Genomic DNA, 14,643 nt, shown 5'->3' with positions numbered 1-14,643 from the left:
GGGAAAAGGACACGCTACTTAAAATGATGAAAGTTTTGAAAAGGTTTGGAAGACCTAATTGTTAGAGTAGAAAAAAAGTGGGACGGTAGTCGGCAGTTAAAATCTTTGCTTGAAAAAGATTGAAAGAAGTCATTGCATTGACGTCAAAAGAGGGCAACGCATTGAGTTTAAAAAACAGCTAACTTTATGCCTACTTTGATTCACAAATTAGAATTCATGATATGCACCACTGCAATGACTTCACGAAATTATGCAACTTTTCTGTTTTCGTTCCACCCAATACGTCACTTTTTCTATTGTTAAAGTGACGTATTGGGTGGGATATTTCAAAAATCCTCAGAAGACTCTCCAGTGGTGCATATCATGAATAGGTAAGGCGAAAAGTGCGCCGTCTAAACCAGAGCCAGTGTCTTACAGTTGCATTGGGGTCTTCGTTGATGACAGCATGATTCTCAATACGTTTGGCACGATCGGCGTAACGTAATGTTGAAAGAGTCTCTTCGTAGTTGTCACCTAAGAAAGTTGAGATGCAAATGAAGAATTCAGATAACGATTACAAATTCCTGTGTCCCGTATCGTACTGAAACCAAATGAAGCCATTTTATTGGATAACGTTTTGTAGCTATCGTCTTTGAACTAAGTCATTATATGGACCATTGCAAAGACTTAACTATCAAATTATTTTTTACTTTAAATATTTTTTCTAGCCAATACCTATGCAAATATGCAAAACTTAAGGTCAGAAGACATTGCAGAGGTGCTGAACCTGAAAAAAACATTACATAATTCGTTTTTGAGTGATCAGAACCGTGCGACCAACACAACGACACTTCAAAAAATTGTATAAAGGAAAATCATCGAAAAAGAAATTCTTTAGAAGAGAGGCCTCACTCAACTCACTCTATAAATCGATTCTCGAGACTGCAGAGATCAGCTTCTGGTTCATCGCCAGAGGTTTAGGTTACCTCTGGTTACTTCGTCTCTTTATTAAAAATGAACTATTCTTTCCGATTACTACCCCCCTTGGTGTTTGAATTATGGAGAGGCGGCTGTATCCCTGATGTACAATAACATACTATCTAGGAAAATTAAATAATAATGAATACAAACCAACCTGCGGGACTGATTGTGGCAACCATGACAGTTTTGGAGTTTCCACCGAGATTATCTTTCAATATCCATGTCAAAACTGAATCTCTGTACGGTACAAAATTGGACTTCTTTGATTTACCGCTCGCCTGTAAAAATAAAAATAAGGATTGGTTTGCTCATCATAAGGCTGCTGACAGGGAAATGCAAAATTATCTGATATTTGACGTATTTAGATTCTGAACTTGGACTTGTAGACTTGGACCCAATCCCCGGGATGGCAAGAACAAAGAAAAAAAATACATGAACAAATAAAAAAACATTTAATCTAGTTAACTTGGACAGAATTTAGAATGGTTTTCATATACTATAAATCACTAACACCCTCCCGTACACTATCTGTAAGTTGGACAGTAAGAATGCAAGGGAGACTCAAACCTCATGGCTCTGGTTTACGGTGCAGACAAATCAGCAATCCTTCAGAATCAAACCTTTTTAACAAAACTAACCTGATCAGCAAGAGCAGAGATGACAAGACCAAGTGTTGTGAGTGATTTGTTAATGTTACTTCCTTCTTTTAGACGGTCTCCGGACGCGTTCGTTTTCGATGCACGCTCACTGCCAGCTAAATCGACTAAACTTATTTTGGCAGCTTTTTCACCGACAAGCTAAAAATATAGTAAGAATTCAAGTAACTATTTTTTTAGTCAGTCAAGAAGAAAAGACACTTTTTTATTCTTCTACTGGCAGTTTCATGCCACTTTGGTGACTTTACTTTGAGTATTTTTAGTATTTTTTTCAATACACCAGATCCAAAGGTGCTTTGTAAAGCTATCGATGCTATCAAAAATTTGTTTTTGTTGAAATAAGCAATTCACGGTACGGTGGCTTCAATACCAGGTGGGAAACCAACAATTATAACAAGAAGATGAAATTATAAACAAACAGTAAGGTGTGTCCTACATTTACAACCATATTGTTCATTTATATACCGTAATCACGAGTTTTAACGTTATTGAGCTCTTCCAGAAAATTTTTGGGGGTGGAGGATATATTGGATGTATTGTCCAGGAGGTTGTGAAAATCTTCAAAACTTGCCGTGTTCTTTGGGCAAACTTGCTCTGTTTAGGGGTAATTTTGAATGTCCAGGGGTCAACTGATGCTTTTCCGAGTGGTAATTTCTATTTCTATCCCCCCCCCCCCCGTGTACAAAAATTTTCAGGAAGAGCCCATTCGCTCTTTTTTAAATAGTGCCAACGCATGCGATATATTCCAGACTAAACAAGCTAGATGCTGAATGGACCTACCTGATGATGAAAGTTAGATAGCAATGCGAGGAGAAAAAAATCAGTCAGAAAATATATCGTTTAGCGAAAATGCATAACGCAATAAATTCATCACTGATTGTTGATGGTGAGCATTGTTATCAATAATGTTTTTGTGTGAAGAACATAGAAATACAAGGAAAACATATAATGAAAATCTGCAAAGACGATTTCCGGCATTTTCAACCGGTAAAAATTTTTTCTCAAAAATCGAACTCGGCCATGTTTTGAGCATTGCAAATACGCATCTTTCTGCAAAAAATCAGAAAAAGCTAAAGATGAAAATTCGAGAAAATGTTAAAAAAAAACGGTTTTCCGGCATATTTCTGGCATTTTCGGCCCAGGGGGGGGGGCACGCAGTTACTACAAGACAGTATGACACTTACTACCGTGGTGGTACTGTATTCAGAAGTTATGAAAACAGTTACTACACAGTGTAGTAACTGCTGTTTTGGGGTGGTGCCAAACGCTAAAACTAGCACTTTTGGTGTAGTAAGTGCTTATATTTTGATTCTTTTTAAAGAACTTTCAAAATTTTTTACAAAAAATGAATTTTTTTGTGAAAAAATTCTTTGTTAAAAAAAATATTCTTGTTATAAATGGACGAAAAAAAATTTGAAATTTTTCTCAGACCCAACTTTGAAATTATGCTTTCCGTAATTATCATTAAAATGTTCTCAACAGCTGTTAAACAAGTAAATTAAAAGAAAATCTAGCACAAAATGGTATTAGGTTGAAAAATAATCGCAATTTAGGGTAATTTCGAGATGTTTTTGATGATATCACTCAAAAACAGGGGTGGTACCTGGAAATCTTTTCAGAAAACAGTTACTACCAAGGTGTAGTAACTGCAAAGGGTGGTGGTCCTGAAAAAAAGTGTTGAAAAAGCACTTACTACACATCATGTCTAGTAACTGCGTGCCCCCCCCCTGTTCGGCCGGGAAAAAATATTTTTCGAAAATCGGGCTCCGTCACATTTTAGGTATTGTCATTTTGCATCAGTGTGCAAAATTTCATGAAAAAATATAAAGTACAGCTCGAGAAATTCAAGAAATACCATTTTTCTGGCGAAAATAGGCTGTTCCGGCGATTTTTAGAAAGTTCCGGCTTCAAAAATCACTTTTATTGACAATTAAACCATGCTTGATGGTGGGCATTGCTATCAATAATGTTTTTGTGTGAAAAAACAACGAAATATAAGGAAAAAGTCCGATGAAAATCTGCAAAAACGGCGATTTCCGGGATATTTCCGGCATTTTCAGCCGGAATAGAATTTTTCTCAAAAATCGGACTAGGCCATGTTTTAGACATTGTTAATACGCATCTTTGTGCAAAAATCAGAAAAAACTAATGATGAAATCTCGAGAAATTGCCAAAAAACCGGTTTTTCCGGCATATTTCCGGCATTTTCGGCCGGAAATGAATTTTTTTCGAAAATCGGGCTCCGTCACATTTTGGGCATTACCATTTTGCATCTTTGTGCCAAAAATTAGGAAAAACTAATGAGCCAATCCCGAGAAAAGCTAGTAACGAACGGACGAACGGACGAACGGACGAACAGACGAACGAACGAACAGAGGTTAATTTATAGGACCTACAGCCCACCGGGGTAGGTCCAAAAATATTTGTTTTTTTTCCTGCAGCACGTAAATGCTGGATATCCTCACAAATAAATGCCTTTGATGTAAAAAGGGCCAACAGGACACATTTAAGAAAGGCAGGGCAGCGTCCGTTGGTGGTCAAAAAGGACACTTTGTATTGTGTTTTTCGGCTAAAAAGACTGCTTTTACCAAAATTATTGTGATTTCAGGAGAGACAGCGACTCTAAAAGGGCATGAAAAATGGCCTGGCCAGTAGGGACACCGTTTGAATAACACAAAAGATATAAACAACTTACTCCGGTGGCTTCATCCGATTGTGATTGCGTCATGACAACAGAGAACACAGCATGTGATCGACTGCTTTCTGCGTTCATAGAGGTTGCCGCGATAGTACGCGATTTGTTACCTTCGCTCATTAAATTTTCTATATCCTGTGAGTGAAAAAACAAATGTATAAATAAAGTATTGATTTCGATCTGGTCGCTAGACCAGGGAATGCAAGACATCCGTGTGGTTGCCCAGCATATGAGAGGTAAAGGTTGATTCTTGCTGCGTATGATGGCATCAGAGTGTATACTTATTTTAGAACGAACATTTGGATAGGTCGATTTTCAACGTTTTTGAGGTCCCTCTGAAAGTAATTTTTTTATTCAATTGACCATAACTTTTGATCTAAATTTAACAACCAAATTTAATAAATGACTCATCAAAATTTAAGTTTATCTTTCCTCTTTCCAACGGAAAATATTGGTTCTTTTAATCTATTTAGACCTCGAGAAAGTTAACTTTAAAGAGAGAAACTTTATCGTGGCGCACCCGGTAGATGCTAAATATGTCAGAGATTCCACTCAAAGTTAAAATGATCGGGAGACAGGAAATGCGGAAATATACTATATTGGGCTGCTCGTCAATGCTGTCAAGAGAGAGGTTTCTCATTGTGCACTAAAGCAGATATTTAACGTATCTGAGGGGTATGAGAGGTCCTCCCCCTCATTTATCAAGCACCTAAGAGTAAACATTTTGACTTACATTATAACCATGTACAAGTAATTTGGATAAACCATCCACGTATGTGCCAAGTATTTTGTGTTCCCTCACTTTTAAATTGTGTTTGTCGCTGAAAATAAAAAAGGAGAGCAAATTGACTTTTCCTCTAAATTGGACCTAAAAATTTCTTCAGAATAGCGAATCGAGTAATAGAGGTTCAAAATAAGAGACTGCGTATAAAAATCAAACCTAATTTCATCTAATCATATTTTGAACTAGGAAATTGATATTTAAATAAAATTAACCGTCCAATTAGAACCCCCACCCCTAAAAAACTCATAATTATACCTTTTAGGGCATAATAAATCTCTGACTTTTTCATTATAAATTTCCATGTACGATACTTCAACTTTGAAAGTTGTGCTTTTATCTTTTTCTACAGCTGCACTTATTTTATCGAACAGTGTATCACAAATCCTGGGTATGAGTCCTTTTTGTCCAGGTGCACCCATCATAGTGTAACTTTTACCAGAGCCTGGAAAATAGGGAGAAAGAAACATTGAATATTTAGATTTAATTTTGTACGTAGGAGCGATGGGTTTGAGTCCGCGCTCCTTCTAATGTTCCGCTCGCAGTACATAGATAGCCGAGCGTGCTGGTTCTTGACCCCGTAATAACAATTGAAAAGATCGTTTCAAAGTAGTAGATTACTGGGCTATCCACGCAAAATATTGACTCTATCCATCCATCCATTTACCCATCTATTTCTAGGATATTTCAAAAGTATCTGAATTACATAAGTGACCTTCCATGACTTGTGGTCCTACACGTTCATTTTTTACAAGAACATACTGCTTCGATGGCCAAAATATTAAGAACAAATTAAGAACATTTTAATAAGGCTTTACGAGTTCTAAACACTCAAAAATTGACAAACATACTTACAAAATGGCGAAATTAAAAAGAACAATTTAAGAACATTTTTAGGCTTCAAACTAAGAACATCTGAAGGCTTCAAAAAATTTGGATTTTCAAGGATGTTCTTATAAAAACATGTAGTTTAAATAAGCCAAGTATCCCTGACTTTTACTTAATAATCACTTTTAAAAAATTTAGGGGAATCACTCTTGTTGCTTCAAATTTACAGTAAGACAAGGTATACATGGTATACATGTCATTATCTCGCGATTTCATTGGTCAAAAGACATCACGTGGAGGTGGGATATATACCGTATCTGTCTTCCTCACGTTCGATTGAGAAAAAGAGAAGATATATTGCATATTGACGAATGCGCTTTCGAATGAAACTCGGCAACCCTCGCCACCAATACGGTCTTTACTGGCCCTGTTTATCCTGTATCCCAGCTCGAAAAGACCGTGTAACTAAAGTCAATAGTTTTTTAAGCATTACAAAGTCTTGAAATGGTCTTATTTTCACTATTTTGTGAGTATTTCTATACAACGTCTTAAGAATAATTTAGGAGTGTTTCAGAATCTATAAAGCCTTAAAATTTACAGAAAGGCAAGGTATACATACCTGTCTGTCCGTATGCAAAGATACATGCATTGTATCCATTGAATGCATTATCTAAGACATCATTCCCAAGACATGAAAATACGTATTCTTGACCTGAAAGGGGGTGATAAAAAGAATCATTATTATAATCATTTCTTACTTTGATTAAATTATATGGGTAAAATCTTTGATTGATAGACCTTTTCATAATTTACGTCACGAATATCACTTGCCTCGTTTTGAAATTATTCCCATGGTGATTATCTCCAAGCGGATTTTATTAAAACTACTTTCTATTTATAAAAAATCATTTAATGTCCCAAGGGATATGATCACTATGGAAATTGTTTGAATACGAGGCAAGTCATGTTGGTGACATAATTTATGAAAAGGTCTATCAATTTAACTTTGATTTGGAATAGATTACAAGGGTAATAAAAAGAATGCTAATATCAAGTATGGCCTCCTTATTGCATTAAAATTGGCCAATAGGGGAAGCAAGGGATCAAGAATTAAAAGATTTAACCCTTTAAGTGCCGATGTCGTATATATACGACATGGGCTATATAGGAGGGCGAAGCCCTCCTGTAATGCCCAGTTTGAGTTAGAAATCGTTATTTTTGGTCGAACTCGTAGGAATTAGATTGTCCTTTATGGTCAAGCAAAAAAAAATTCAAAAGTGAGTCTTTCCAGCGAAATTTTAAGCAAAAAAGTCAAAAAAATGCAAAAAATTGACAAAAATTCACTTTTTTGAGATTCTGACCGTTTTTTGACTATTTTTGGTCAACGAGTGATCCAAGAACCTCCAAATTTGGCCCTGTTTTACTTTATTCTGTCTTCTAGTGAATTGATTTGAAATTTTACCACTGGGCACCTTTTCATCAGTTCAGTCAGGTCCGCGCAGCGGGCCTGACTGCTTTAATTCCCTAACCTACCCCCCCCCTTGGCCGCCGCCCACCACGCCCTTCCTAAATCGGGCGGCGCCGAAGGCGCCCAAAAGAAAGAAGAGACTCTAAGCTATCCAACGAGCTATATACGAGCTTCTAATTCCTTCTAGATCAGGAGATATAAGCCCTTAAAGTTTGAACTAGCGATTTTTTAAAAAAAACTTAGAAAAAAGGACCCTGGCACTCAAAGGGTTAAAAGAAAAATAATTTTAGGCTTGAAGTTCAAACCTAATCATATGCTTTTTATATGAACACATCCCATTTTTTAACTAAATATTGGAATTTTTCGCCAAATATATGTGAACTGAGGGGGGGGAGGCTTATAGGCATTGACATATTCTTTAAACCGAAAGAAAAAGAATAGACAAGAAATATTTTTAAAATCCTCAACAATGTGCATGCAACACTGCAAAAAATAACAATCATACAGTGAGTTAGTTGACATTTCTGGCAAAATCCTTGCATAGCAGAAAACCAGTTTAAATTGACTTACTTGAAAATTTTTCTTTATTGTTTGGGTCCATAGACCAAAAGCAATGGTCATATGCGAATGTCTAAAGAAACAAAGTGAAGTTATATAAATATCAAAGAAGATACAAACTAGCGACAACCATGACAAACTGTAACAAAAACAATATGCATTATGGAAGAAAGATATAAAATACAATAATAAAAAATAAAAAATAACAATAGTACAGAGAATAAATGACAAAGGAATTCACAAGACACAAAAGGAAGTGACAAGCTGAAAACCGAAGTCTGAGATCAGGTGTGGTGCCTTGAGTAAGCATCTCAATATCAAAATTCTTTGAAAAAAAAAACAGAAATCACCAAAAGAAAAATGCCTCTAAGAAGCTAAATCAGTAAAAAAGAAATTGTGAAATGAAATTTTTTTGTATTTTAAAAATAATGGAAATACAATCTAAAGGCTAGTGAAAAAGGCTCAATTTTGGAAATTTGAAAAGCAAATTACTCAATAAACAGTTTAAATATTTGAGTCAAAAGATTTGGAGGTGTCTTTCTCAGGACTACAAAAGTTATCTGCAGCAGGCCAAAATATCAATAACTATTTGATTAGCTCCTTAAAAATACAATTGGGCACAACAATGTCTGAATGTGTGAATCTTCTTAAAAAAGAATCAAAGTGAAGCTAAACTTACCCTTTGTGACTTTCTAAGTTGTTGCAGAAGATGATGAAAAGAAAGAAAAAAGAAAAATTAGGGATTAATTTTGAAATTACGTAAAACGTGGGAAAACTCTCAGAAGCCTTGAAAATATTGTCCGATTTTCTTTAACCCTTTCAGTCCCTACCTTCGGAGGAATCCAGCTTTGACGGGCTATATTCCTGGAACTAAGAAGTTTCCTGGAACTCTCCTTTCCTGGACTATTGGAAAGCGCATGAAATTTTGGAGAAAATAGGTTGGTTGTTGGGTGTCCAGTAAGACATCTGTGCAAAGATTTTGAGTTTTTGATCTTTAAATAAGTGAAAAAGCTCTGGGACTGAAAGGTTTAACAAAAAGCAGGCTTCCTTAAAACTTGCCTTGTCAAATGATAATACAAAGCAGGCACAATTTATAAAAAGTTTTTCAAGCTACTTACTAAATGTGAACTGTAAAGTAAAAAATAAACAAAATTAAAAGATTACTTTTCATTTTTGGGTGCTTTAAGAAATGTCTGTGCGCCTTTCATATCAATGACGATGTCTGTGGCCATTTCCAACTCTGAAAAAATGAAGATAAACTAAATTTTAAAAAATGAAAAAGTTGTTGGATAAAAAAAAATGTTTTGTGTTCTGATAACACGACCTTTGGTAGCAAGTGTGTCTTGCAACTGCAGTTGGAAGCGACCTGAAGGCTCCCCTTTAGATAACTTAAACTATCTAACTGAAGGTAAGGGAGGGGAGGGGAGGGCATATTACCCATTCTCACTGGATTTCTACACTAACCTTTGATGTTTAATTGCTGAGAATTAAGCACAGGTATATAAAGTATAATTTTTGTATTTACACAGTATGAAGTTTTTTTGAAGAATGAGGCTCAAAATCGCCAATTTAAGAACAATGCTGAACCTGAAATTACTCAATTTCAAGCAATTTAGGGGTCAAAAAAGTAAAAATTGGGTATAACGCAAAAATACCTCAATTACATCCTATAAATAAGAACAAGATAGGAACAATTTGAGGCTCATAGTGCCAAAAAAAGCTGACTATCATCAAAACTTTCCAATTTCTTATAAAAAAAGTGTCCCTAGAGGTAGAGGCTAGAAAATCTGGTTAGGTCTAAAAAGTACTGAATTAAGCACAAATTTTCCAGAGATCCAAACATGACCTGGCTTCAAAGTCATCATCCCAGTTTCTCAGGATTAAAAACGTATGTGACCTCACATCATTAATGTTTAACATTGCTCACAAAAAGTCCATAATTTGGGATATTTGGGCATCGGCTATAACTTCAAATCTAAGTCCACTGTATTTAGAATATTAGTCCTATGGCAAACCTTCTATTCATAAGGTATTGGCAGGGATTTTGGCAGATTGGCAGATTGAAACTTAGATTTAATTTCTAATATGCCTGAAAGGGAACTAGCTCAACAAAGCTGTACATTGATGAAACTGGGGGTCTTGTACGGGTGTTCAGAGGGCGATGCTCCCAAAAACTCTTGAATATGTAGATAATAATCATTGTTGCTCATAAACAACAAAAAAGGTTAATTTTGCTAGAAAAAAATCTTCAAAGACTCAATCTTAGATAGAATATTTTGGCCGGTATACGGACATAAAAGTGCTTAGAAAAATCCCAGATTGGGTATTTGTTTTTGGTATGATGATTCTTTTGACATAAAAATGAGAAAAGAAAACTTTTTAGGGGGAGGTTTAAACTTCTTTAATTAAAGTATTATTTGAATACTAAAATCTGTCATTTTGAGTGTAATTCCAGGCAAAAACTTTTTATAATCAGATTAAAGTTATCTGACACTGTCAAGAAAATGTATAAAAAGAAATTCAAAAAGCTTCAAAGGCTGAGTGTTATCATAAGTGAATCTGAGTGAATATCAAAAATTTTAACACCTAATTTTCATGATGATTTTATAGTAAAAAAAAGAATAAAAAATCTATAATCAATATCAAAAAGTACCAGATGTGAGATGTACTTTTTGTTTTAAACAACATATGAAATCTCATATTTTTGAATTTCATTTATACTTTATGGTAAAATCAGAGGAACGAAATAGAAATATTTTTTTCCAGTTTTAAAGTTTTTCTGTAAAATCATGTTTTAAAAACTATTAGATGAAGGAGGACTGATATAAAAAGTTCAGATCAACATCGATTTTATATTAGTATTCAAAACTATGGCATGTTTGGGAGTGTTTGATCTGAGAATTAGAGGAGAACTAAAAACTTGTGGAAATAAACACCCCTTCTTAATAAAACCAATTTAAATTCTTGAGCAATTTTCAAACATAAAACCTGCTGATGAATAATTAATGAAAGATAAGGAAGATCAACTGGGTTGATAATTTAAAAGAAAAAAAAAACAATAGTTTTTCCTGTAAATTCTTCTATGTGGATGTTTTGGAAAGGAACCAGAAGGAACAAACATTAAACACAAATCAAACTTAGAAAAAGCCAGGACCAGGACCCTGTAAATCATAATGATGATAATGGAAAGAGGGAACTGTGGTATAGTGGTCATTGGCCTGTGTTGCTGCACAGGAGGGGGAAGAAGTGCATACTTCGCAACGTTAAAAAAGAACGACAAAATTCACCATCCACAACCGCGACCGAAAGTGACTGTGCCAGCCCTATGTATTCATTCCTCATTGTTTTGCTTATAATAACGACTAACAGTTGTAATAAAATAAAAATATACGCAGCCGTTTTAAATTTGTTTTGAAGATGAAACAATAGATACAAAGTAGACACTTTCTCTATGTGACAAGTGACTGAGGATCAATTCCCATTCGAAACAGTTCACTTGGCAAGTGAATGAACCTTGGTCCAAGGCAAAACATGCCATGTGAAGGGGTACTGGGTAGTCAGTCCAAGGTGCTGACAGGCCACTTATTGAAAGCATCTCTAGTTGCGAGAATGGGCCTCAAGGCCAGCTGAAACTCACAACCAAATAGTATAGAAATACAATACAAGTTGAGAACGGATGAAAGTGTGAATCCAAATTTTAAAATATTAACTCTAATGAATTGGCTTCAAATCCAACGGAAATATTGATATATTGACAGTAAGTGCTCCAATAATTTTTAATTCCATGTGCTGCAGCTTCACAGTGCTACTGCTTGTAAAAATCAGTAAAGATGATAGACCTTTTTTTAATAAAAAACTTCAGCACTGAATCCACAATTATCATTATGAAAACTTTTCAAGAAAATTCAAAACTCACCGCCATTGAAACCAAAAAACAGTAGCCTGGACATTGCTGACAGTTTAGTAAAAAGCCTTTTGTTTTCATTTCAAGAAATGATTTGTGAGTGATTGATGAACATGACCAATCAACAAAGAATAAAATAAAACATCAAAGAGAAAAGCCCTAAGCAGGCAAAAATGATTGGTTGCCAATCTTTCGGATTCTCAAAATTAGAAATCAGCTATTCTATGAAATATAAGACTTCGAATTTATATTTCATCAAATTGGCCAATATGCAGAAATAGAAGAAGAACTACAAATTTATTCCCCTGGATAATATCAATTGTGCGTCATCTAACCAGAAAATATTTTTTGTGGCACTTTATTGACAGCATAACTCTTACATTGAGAATTAATTAATGATAAAAATAAGCCTAAGCCTCAGAGAGATGAAAGAGTTAAAAAGGTGATATTTATATCTTGACCTGGTGTGCAAGATGCTAAAAAGCCATTAGCACCAAAACGTTGGCGGGCAATCTGCTTTGTATGGGACAATCTCATTGGTTGAAATCTGAAAACAACTCTGTGATTGGATTGTCATCAAATTTATTTTTAACAGAAACAATCAGTAATATAAGTTGATCTAATCTACCAACTCCCATCTAATTGTGTAAATGTGTCCTCACAAGAGACTTTTGAATACAAATAAAACAAGTGATACTTTTATGGACCTACCTGAATATGCATTTAACACATTTATAATTGATATCTACGTGACGTGACCATTAAACAATCATTCAGAACACAAATATTGACGATCTATTAAAATTAGTCATTTGTTTCTTATAAAAAAAACATTTAGAAACTAAAATTTCATGCTCTTGAAATATTCTTTCATATTCAAGACTTCGTGAGCAAAAAAACATCCATCTCGTCAAAAAATTGACCAATTTGGCTAAGAACATTAATTTATGCTTATTAATAGTGATTCTTATGGATAAAGATGCGTTTTTTGAGCTGAAAAATTCTTTTTTACAAAAATCTGCTTGAGCCATTTTACCTAATTCCATGCAAAAAATCAGAAAAAAAATCTTTTTTTGGCCGTTTTTTAGCTGAAATTTACCCCAAAAATTTTTTCTCAAAAATCGAGCTCCGTCACATTCGAGGGTTTATAGTTATGCATCTTTGTGCAAAAAATCGTAAAGAATGAAAGAGCCAATCTCGAGAAAAGCTAATACCTAAGTTGATAATGAGATTATAAAAAAATATCGAATTTGGCCAGTTTTTCTATAAAATCACGCCAAGCAACCAAAATTTTATGTCTAAACACACATATTCTTTAAAAGTAAGCCCTCATGAGCAAAAAAAAACATCTATCTCATAAAAAAATTGAGTAATTTGACTAAGAACATTGATGTATGCTTATTAATAGTGATTCTTAGATAAACATGCCTTTTTTGAGCCAACAAAATTTTTTTGCGAAAATCTGCTTGAACCATCTTTTACCTATGATGGTACCCTACTTTCATGCAAAAAATCAGAAAAAATTAATGATCCAATTTTTCAAAATACCCATTTTTTAGCCGTTTTTTCGCCCAAATTTGCCCAAAAAATTTTTTTTTCGAAAATCGGGCTCCGTCACATTCGAGGGTTTATAGCTACACATCTTTGTGCAAAAAATCAGAAAAAACTAATGAGCCAATCTTGAGAAAAGTTGGTAACGAACGAACAAACGAACGAACGGACGAACAGAGGTTAATTTATAGGACCTCCACCGGGGTAGGTCCAACAAAAGCTATTGAACGTTCTTGAAGGTTTAAGAAAATTCTAAGAACACTACAGAACGTTCTTGAGCTTGAGCAATCCTGGTTGTTTCCTTTTATTTACTAGTTTAGGAATGTCATAGAACTTTCAGGCACATTGTGAAACGTCCATCAATATTCCTGACATTCCAAAACATTCTTATTGTTTGTACTCCAAATCAATTTCCATCCAAATGAACTGTCGTAGCTAAGTGCTGCCGTTCAATCTCAAAAACAACAGTTCAAGGACAGGGTTGATTTGAAAAAGCCATCTCTGCAGAACCCTCAGGAACTCACAGGTGAATAGACTTTAATCTGCCAATCAATTTACCAAGCACAGAGAACGTGGAGCAATTATAGCTTATTATATATCATCATAGCTCATTCAATTATCTTCATCCCTTTAGACAAAATGAAACTGGAACATTTGTAAAAAAAATGGAAAAATAAAAAAGTTATGTTTTTGGTAGCTTGCTCCAAATACTTTTAAAGGTTGCTACCCACTCAGCATTTTATGTTCGACGAACAAGCCGCATGGCTCGGGCGCTTTGGTCGCTAAATGCTTTTCTTATTCCACTGATCCAAATTAAAGGGGAGATGTGCTGCACATTTTTTCTTTTCTCTTTTGTTGAAATTCCTTTGCACACGGTACAAGAAAGTTAAATGTCTCTTCTGATTGGCTATTTAAAAAAGAACAATAGGGAAGCTGCACAGCCTAGCGAAAAAGTTGAAAAATTTCAACTCTTGTTGCGCTCAATTTATGTAATCTATGCAATAATTAAGCTGCACGCCTTGTATGCCAACCGTAAAATGCTGCGTGGGTAGCGGCCTTAATTAGAAAATAATCCCATGTAGCTATTTTTTGCAAATTCCAAAAAACTTTATTTTGACACATTTTTTGTTATTTTATTTAGTATTTGGTAGTACAGAATTTGGTACTAAGTCCAATATAATATGTGTTTTCTGTATATTTTCTCTGAGGGTTTGAGATGCACTGACAGTGGAGAGTGAGGAA

At 34.8% G+C, this 14,643-nt stretch overlaps 1 protein-coding gene across 1 annotated transcript in view; it reads right to left on the bottom strand.

Moving 5' to 3' along the window:
* Positions 1-14,643, bottom strand: part of LOC136824929 (kinesin-like protein KIF13A) — a gene marked incomplete in the record, with an annotated part of 43,285 nt that overhangs the window by 24,387 nt on the left and 4,255 nt on the right. Inside the window, 10 exon segments of the mRNA XM_067053948.1 lie at positions 416-513; positions 1,115-1,238; positions 1,599-1,757; positions 4,312-4,446; positions 5,045-5,132; positions 5,351-5,537; positions 6,540-6,632; positions 7,959-8,019; positions 8,626-8,638; positions 9,111-9,186. Coding sequence (XP_066910049.1) covers positions 416-513; positions 1,115-1,238; positions 1,599-1,757; positions 4,312-4,446; positions 5,045-5,132; positions 5,351-5,537; positions 6,540-6,632; positions 7,959-8,019; positions 8,626-8,638; positions 9,111-9,186 — 1,034 coding nt within the window.

Source organism: Clytia hemisphaerica, unplaced genomic scaffold (assembly GCF_902728285.1).
Source record: "Clytia hemisphaerica strain Z4C2 unplaced genomic scaffold, Clytia hemisphaerica genome assembly, whole genome shotgun sequence".
Taxonomy (NCBI): Eukaryota; Metazoa; Cnidaria; class Hydrozoa; order Leptothecata; family Clytiidae; genus Clytia; species Clytia hemisphaerica.
The sequence above is the reverse complement of the archived record's forward strand: the minus strand, read 5'-3'. Positions and strand labels throughout refer to the sequence as shown.